The following is a 7,500-nucleotide window of genomic DNA, read 5'->3' on the forward strand; positions in this document are numbered from 1 at the left end:
CGAGAAAGGTTAATACAAAAGGAACTAGTGACAGGAAAGGTAATTTAGTGCAGATTTCTTTGGGAAAAACATGCAAATTATTGTTCTGTAATTCCATTGGCTAGATGCTCATGTTGTTCCCGCTGTGGCGTTGACACCCTTTGAAGAACTTTGTCTTTTCACTGCTGTTTGTCTTCAAATAACAGTAAAATACAAAATTTACATTACCACAAGTACAAATAGTTTACCTTGATTGGAAGGTTTGAGTGATTCATTTATTTGCTATCAGCTACCTCACAAAACGACAACAAGATCTACTTCCCACATTAATACATATTTTCGATTACAAGGCCCTACAAACTCAGGGAAAAGCTAACCAAAGAAAAAGAAAAAGAAGAAATAAGAAAAAAAATACTTGAACAGTACTTGTGTCGACTTTTTGCTCGCAAGTTTGAGAAAATGCTGTCGTGCCCCATGGATTGGTTCCTGAGAGAAGCATGATTGCTACTTTCGAACCGTGGGAAAATCTTCGGGCTGAGCCATAACTGCAAGTTTTAATTTGCGATGATCGGAAAATTAGAAAGCGTGACCTAAAAAACGTGGAATCATTTGGGATTTACCTTTCGTTCCAGAAGGACTAACTCAAAATGCCGAAGTTCGCAAATATGAGGCAAGTTATTTTAAAACAAAAACGCGGCACAAAATGCCCTTTTTTAAGGCTATTTGTCAGCCTGGCCGTAAAACAGGGCAGCAACGAAACATTTGTGCCAAGCTAGGAGATTTTTGAAGACTACTGTCAAACAGTAGCCGTGTGGACTGACGGCGATAGTCTCCATGGCCAGACCAAATACCTTATTAAGAAGGCTGCCTTTTACAAGGTGAGGCGAAAAAATTCTTAAATCAACGGCGCTGTGTTGTCCCACAGTATTTAAATGCCTTTCTCTTAAAAAAAAATATATTGCTCTTTCTTCAGCAATTGAAAAAAGAACTTGAGCACTTCGCTCTCTCAAATAACTGGGATGTTCGGTCGGCGGTACAATCTGGAAAAATCCGAGGCTATTCCGGAATTCAGTTGCAAAGACCCCGAAGACGACCTGCCCTAGAATTTGGTGGAAGAGTCATGCTCCAACGCCTGCAGCATTATATGGGAGAAAATCCAAAACCTGACCCACCAATTGAAGTAAGTATTTTGCTATTTGCTTTCCCAAGGCGCAAATACTTGTCACTTAAAAATAATTATTTTACTCACAAAAGTGTTAAATTGTATTTTAGTTACATGATGTACCCAGTGATCCTCGGGGAGCGGGAACTTGTGCCTTTGCCTCACGAGACATAGAAAAATGTGAAATCATTTGCGAATACGAGGGAGAGCGCATTTCACTTGACGAGGCTGAGAGGCGTGAAGCATTGTACAGGGACCAGGGCAGGCCTTGCACCCTAATGGTCATCGAGAGTGGGGCACTACAAATTGCGTGAGTTTTCGTAAACACATAATGTCTTTGACTCACGGTCGTATTGGATGAAATGTAGGCACGTTCATTTTTGCCGCCTTATTATCAACATTAGGCTCATTGTCCTCTGTCTACAATTATCATAATGAATAGCGCCGCCCCTTTGTCCAGAAAACAAACAGACGGTTAAGTAAGCCATTGATTCAATGGGTGGCCACTACCATCTCTTTCTGGAGGACACCAAAATGGCTGCCGCAATGCCTAGTGAAAAGAAAAAAAGGATAGGCTTTAAAAGCACACATAAATTACACTTTTTCTGGTAAAGCACAAACGTTGTGGAGAATGAAATGAACAAATTAAACTGCAATGCAAGTTGATATCTCATGTACCAATCAAGCAAGGACAAATGTATTTTGTCGCTTTCAACTAAAATTAAGTGTTTTGAATAACTTCCCTGTACAGAGCACGCTAATCTTGGTTGACTTTACAAGTTTCATACGCTTCAAACATTCATGATCGCCACCCACTCTTTTTTCATACTTGACAACTACTTGCCATATTCACAGAAATACACCGGCACTACGATATTGTCACTGGAGGAAAAACGCACTATTACCCGCTTTAGTAGAAAGAGTGCCTGAGGTGTACTGTCAACTTTACACACTAAATGGTGAAATTACCTTTTAAATATTCCGCCTCTAAAAAGACAATTCCATTTCCTTGCAGAATTGATCCATATGAAGGCAACCCGAGAAGCTCCTTGACATGGGGTTCAACCATGAATCATTCGCTCAACCACTACAATGTTAAGCCCTTCATCATAAATAAGCACTCTAATAACCCTAGAGTATTCTTCGTCGCATTGCACGATATTGCCCAGACCACGGAGCTGCTCTGGAACTACAACGATGAACAATGCCAGTTCTATTCCAACAGCCAAACTCTCCCTGAAGAAGACTAAAAGATTTTAATTGATGGTTAATAAAAACTGCTAATGGCAGCTTAAATGGTGCTAACATGTGTTAAAGTCCTTACACCTACAAAACCCTTCCTTGGCTCCACAAATTAAGCCTTTCTGCCACGTATACATTTGTTCCTTTTTTTAACATGCATAACCTGCACAACACGAGTCATGAAAAAAGACGGTGGAGAAAAAGAAAAATAACGACAAATATAACAGGAAAAAATGTAAAAGAAGCAAAAAGGAGAAACCCTAAAAACACTTTTTACAGTCGCTTGCAACTACCTGTCCACGCGCTTGACAAAAACATGTTCTGCCGGCCAGTCAAAATTCAAAGTTTTGACAATCAAACTTCAAAGTTTACCCGCCCACTTTGGAACGTTATGGCGCCACTCCGCAAACACTTCACAGAAAGCAAAGTCAGCAACACTTACGGGCATTTTGTCCTTTGCAGTTTTGAACACCTTGCTTGAAATTCCTACCTAGTTTATTTAATGTGAACGCCATGTCTTGCCAAACGGCAAATAAATCAGCTACGATCATTTGCGTAAATGGCGACAAAACGTTCCCAAGTGGGCGGGTAAACTTTGACGTTTGAGTGTCAAAACGTTGAATTTTGATTGGCAGGCAGAACATGTTTTGTCAAACGTGTGGACAGGTAGTAGCAAGTGACGGTAACCATTTTCAAGAACTCAGTTGTATTCATGTCACAGCAAAATCGGCCATTCAGGCTGAGCCTCCCATTGGCCATAGCATTGAATTCGTTTTCATTCCATGCTAATTTCTGACTAGATTTACAAAAAGCTAGCCATTGATGCTGTAACTTAGCACCTTCAGATGCACAACAAAGTTCTTTCTACTGACAGCTATGATTGCAGCTAGGATCAAACTTTACCCCATCCTGGACAATGCAACTTCTCGAGTTTACACGTGTCTAATAATTATTTTACTGGTCCTTGCATGGGGATCCCTGTGGCACCTAAGGGGTCAAGGTAAGACATTTCCTGACTTCCTGACTTAAATTTTGATCAAGTCCTATATAAGAGAATTAGCTTCTTGGTCATTCCTAAGTCATAGGCGATCAATTTCTGCCAAGTAGTGTCACAGAAATACTGACAAGTTATTTTATTTAAACCAAGGCACAAACTCTAACTCAGGGTATAATCAACCCCCCCTAAACTAACTTTGCCTTGCTCTTATAGGTGCAAACTAACATTTAAATCATAGCTTAGACACTCTAGAGTTTGCACAGGCATGTCTTGACGGACCCCCCCTGGTTCAAAGACCGCGCCAAGAGGTTGAACCGAAAATTTAAGCAGCCACCTTCTTCAAAAATCAGTCAGATATATATATATATAAAACAATGTTTTTTTACTCAATATAGTTTCATATGGACTTTAATTCAGGTCTGTTTCGTAGACCAACAAGGAGTTGGACCACTCATCAGTTAAATTCCATGTACACTGTAGCATCGCTAGGGTTTATATACATCAGTAGTGTGATCGTTACAAGATTCAAACTTGAAAAACAATAGTAAAAAAAATAGTAAAAAAGCATTTGTAAATTTATGATTGGTTGTTGAGGATGCGATTGAACCTAAGGAGAAAATTTCACTTGTGCCTGCAAGTCGATACGAGTTCATTGCGTTTGTTGAGCGTTGCCATGTCCGGTTTATATAGGATATAGAATTTCTCGGTACTACATAGATTACATCGTTTAGTAAGGTTGCTATAAGATTTGGCCTTGGCTAGAATTTTCCAGGAGATTGCGAAGTCTTTCTTTTGATCTTTTAGCTGCCATAGATGTTTGCTCATTCAAAAACGAAAGTAAAAAGAATGACACCGAACCGATAAAGTGTTTTTACTCTATATGCTAATATTCCTAAGTAATTAAAGATAACACCTGTGTTGGAGTAATTGACCTGTTCTGCCTGGAACACGTATTCCAGATAAATTTATGGAAAAGGCGGCGCTTACGCTCGTCCTTTCTTTCTTTTGTCTATTGTTTAACTCTGTTATGTAATAATCGTAAATCACCATTTTCTCCGTAAATTTGCTGTGTAACTTAATTCTAGATATTGTAACTAGTTTCTTGTAATTTTTGTAACTTGTCGTATTTCGTTCGTGCTAGTCTGGTGTTGACAAACCTGTAAGATCTCGTCGAGAGAAACGCCTTTCTTTGTTGTGGAAAAAGTATGTTAATGTGCTGACGCGCAGGCTTGGTGCGTCTTTCGCGCCTCATTTTGACGTGTGATTGGCACTTGATTCAGTAGAATCAGCAACATATAAAAAGAGCTGTATTTCTAACAAATTGAGGAGTTTTAGCTTGGACTAGTCGAAGAACGACCCGACAAGACCAATAAAGCTAAGAGACAACCAGAGTGTTGAGGAGTCTTTTCTTCCCCCGGAAGATTTTCCTTCAACAGTATATTGTTTTGGTCTCCCATCCAAATACTAACCCCGCCGGACAGGGGTAATCTTCAGTGAACTTTGGTATTACAAAGCTGTCAGATGCTCAGAGGGCATGCTTAAACTTGTGGTGAAAAGAAGTTGTGAGGGAACTTGAAAATTGTCAACATGCATGTCAGCCCAGAAGCCAATGTTTCTCGCTTCTCTTTTGTTATTCTTCAGAGACTGGAATGCTGTAATTCAATACCACACAATTCAGTGCCTTCTGATTTTCTGTAACACGTACCACAGGCAACCCAGTGTATGCTTCACGGAAGCATCTCGTTTTCTTTTAAAACTCTTGCGATTCAAGAAAAATTAATTGCCTAACTGGTGAATTCAACAGTAGATAATGCGCTGGAAAAACCGATAGCACACTCATCCCTTCGTGATTCATGCGATCAGTCGGTTTTTCAGGTGAAATCAACCGTCGAATTCACTAGTTAGGCAGCGAAGAAAATGTCACGTAATTAAGCAATATACGGGAAAACCAAAAGGCAGACAGTTCCAAAGCCTTTTATTTTCATTAATCCTACAGTCAGTAAAAATAAACAAGCCGGCAGCTCCGCTTTTAGGCTTGGCTAAATCTATATATTCTTTAAATTAGATATCTATAACGTAAAATAAACATCTTAAATTGGAGATGTTTTTTACAGTACAGCCAAGAAGATGTCGACTACATTTTCTTTTGCCACTTCAGACTACAGAGTAAAGAAAAAAAGAAGAACTGGGAAATGCAGATCAAAGTCCAGAAAATGGCGCTAGATGATCTCTGTAAATGTTCAAATAATGATCAATTCTTTCTCCTTGAATGGTTCTTTCAGTCTGTTTTCTAAGGTCAACACAGTGCTGATGAACAATGCGCAAAATTCGACAAGGATTTTTAATCGTGAACCGCTCATACTTTCTCAAGTTAAACATCAGGACTTGCTCAATTCCTTCCAGGTTAGAGACATAGTCCACCTTGTCCAGGAACTCCCGAGAGAGTGGGGCAAGTAGCCTGAACAGAAAGGCATCATGGGAGCCGATGTAGTTTGCTCTCTGGCCGCAAAAGTCAGTCACACCACAAAGTCTAACGTTTTCCGCAGTTTCATGTCTTGTCAATGCATACATTGTTTTGTTGCCTAAAATAGTTTCATCCAAATTTTCAAATCCCGTATCGATGTAATTGTCGGCATTCATAATCATCGCGTTCTTACGTATTAAGACGAGCGAAGCATATTCAAAGGCGTCTTTGTAGCGCATGCGCCGACCGAGGAAATGGAAGACTAGTTTCCAGTCCATTCTCAGCCTCAGAGCTTCGATACGATATTTCTCCTCCTGACTTTCGAAAAGGATGTGAATTGCCTCAACCTAGTAACAAATGATAAATTGCACGAAGTGTACGTTAATAAGACCACTGCAAGGGAAAAAACTGCTGTTTACAACATGATCTTGATCTTGTCTTTAAATTGTGCTGAGGGAGTTTATTTCTTTTAATTTTTTGTTCGAAATTTATGCAAAAAACAACCAAACAAACCAACAAACAAAAAGGTAAAAAGAGAAAGAGGCTGACGTTGGCCAGCATTGTGAATTTCTGAAAAATTGAAGAGTCAAACTCGATGCGACATAGACTCAACTTCTATCCGCCAGGCCCCAGTTGTTCAAACGATGGATGGCGCTATCCGCCACTATCCAGTGGATATTTTACTACGAAACCAATTGCGCTATCCGATGGATAGAAAATCTCATAATACAGTTCATTTTGGGGGGTTATTTGCATTGAAACAATGTATATCCAGTCCCAAGAGTAAATATCGTATATTGTCTTTTTACGTAAAGAACCTCCCAAAACGTATTGTATTATGGGATTGGGAAAATAGTTTATAGCGTTATCCACCTTTTTCCGGAACTGGAGCCTGGAGAACAGCAGGAATAAAACCCCTGTTCAATGAGGCTCACTAACTGACTGTGACAATTTTAGGCCCATTAATTAATTTGCTATTGATAATAGCCTCAAGTCTGTCTGCGTTTGTCTTGACTTTGAAAAGAACTTGATGCCATCAAGCACGATACCTTACACGATATCGTCTTAAGAGGAAGCTGTTTTATAGCAAAATCTCGTGATTTAGCCATATGTCGTCTCACTCTGACAAAACTCTGCTTCTCAGTCATCGTATAAACTCTTGTTCTTAGGCCATCGTAGCTTTATTAAGAAAATAACACAAACAGCGGTGATAAACATTGTATTCCAACGAATGTTTTATAAGAACTTGGCGTTTCGTATGCTAGTCAACATACATTTTCAAAAGCGACCGTTCCAATTTTTGAAAACTATATATATATAGTACAGTAAGGTAGGGAGGGGATTTCTGAGAAATACAACAGACAAGGTTAATTTGGGAACAGAAATCAGCACAACTAAGCAATTAAGTGAAAATGTGGCTCAGCCAGGAATTGAACCTGGGTCTCCAGATTACCGGTCGGATGTCTTAACCACCCAGCCACTGAACCAACCACACTAGGAACACATATTACTGTAGAACACATACACAATTTTGGCCTTCAGGTGGTCAGGTCCGAGGAGACAATTTCACACATTCTCTGCAATCAGGATCACCTCAGTACTCCCCGGTCGATCGGTGATGCACGGCCATATCCCCCTGGAAATTAACTAAGTACA

General features: G+C 39.7%; 1 protein-coding gene across 1 annotated transcript in view; it reads right to left on the reverse strand.

Annotated features, from left to right (window-relative positions):
* Positions 1–5,374: 5,374 nt before the first annotated feature.
* Positions 5,375–7,500, reverse strand: part of LOC138008766 (uncharacterized) — a 76,649-nt gene continuing 74,523 nt past the window's right edge. Inside the window, exon 4 of the mRNA XM_068856067.1 lies at positions 5,375–6,191. Within this exon, the coding sequence (XP_068712168.1) occupies positions 5,580–6,191 (612 nt within the window). The 3' untranslated portion in view covers positions 5,375–5,579. The remainder of the gene's footprint in view (positions 6,192–7,500) is intronic.

The sequence above is a fragment of the Montipora foliosa genome, chromosome 6, assembly GCF_036669935.1.
Source record: "Montipora foliosa isolate CH-2021 chromosome 6, ASM3666993v2, whole genome shotgun sequence".
Lineage (NCBI taxonomy): Eukaryota > Metazoa > Cnidaria > Anthozoa > Scleractinia > Acroporidae > Montipora > Montipora foliosa.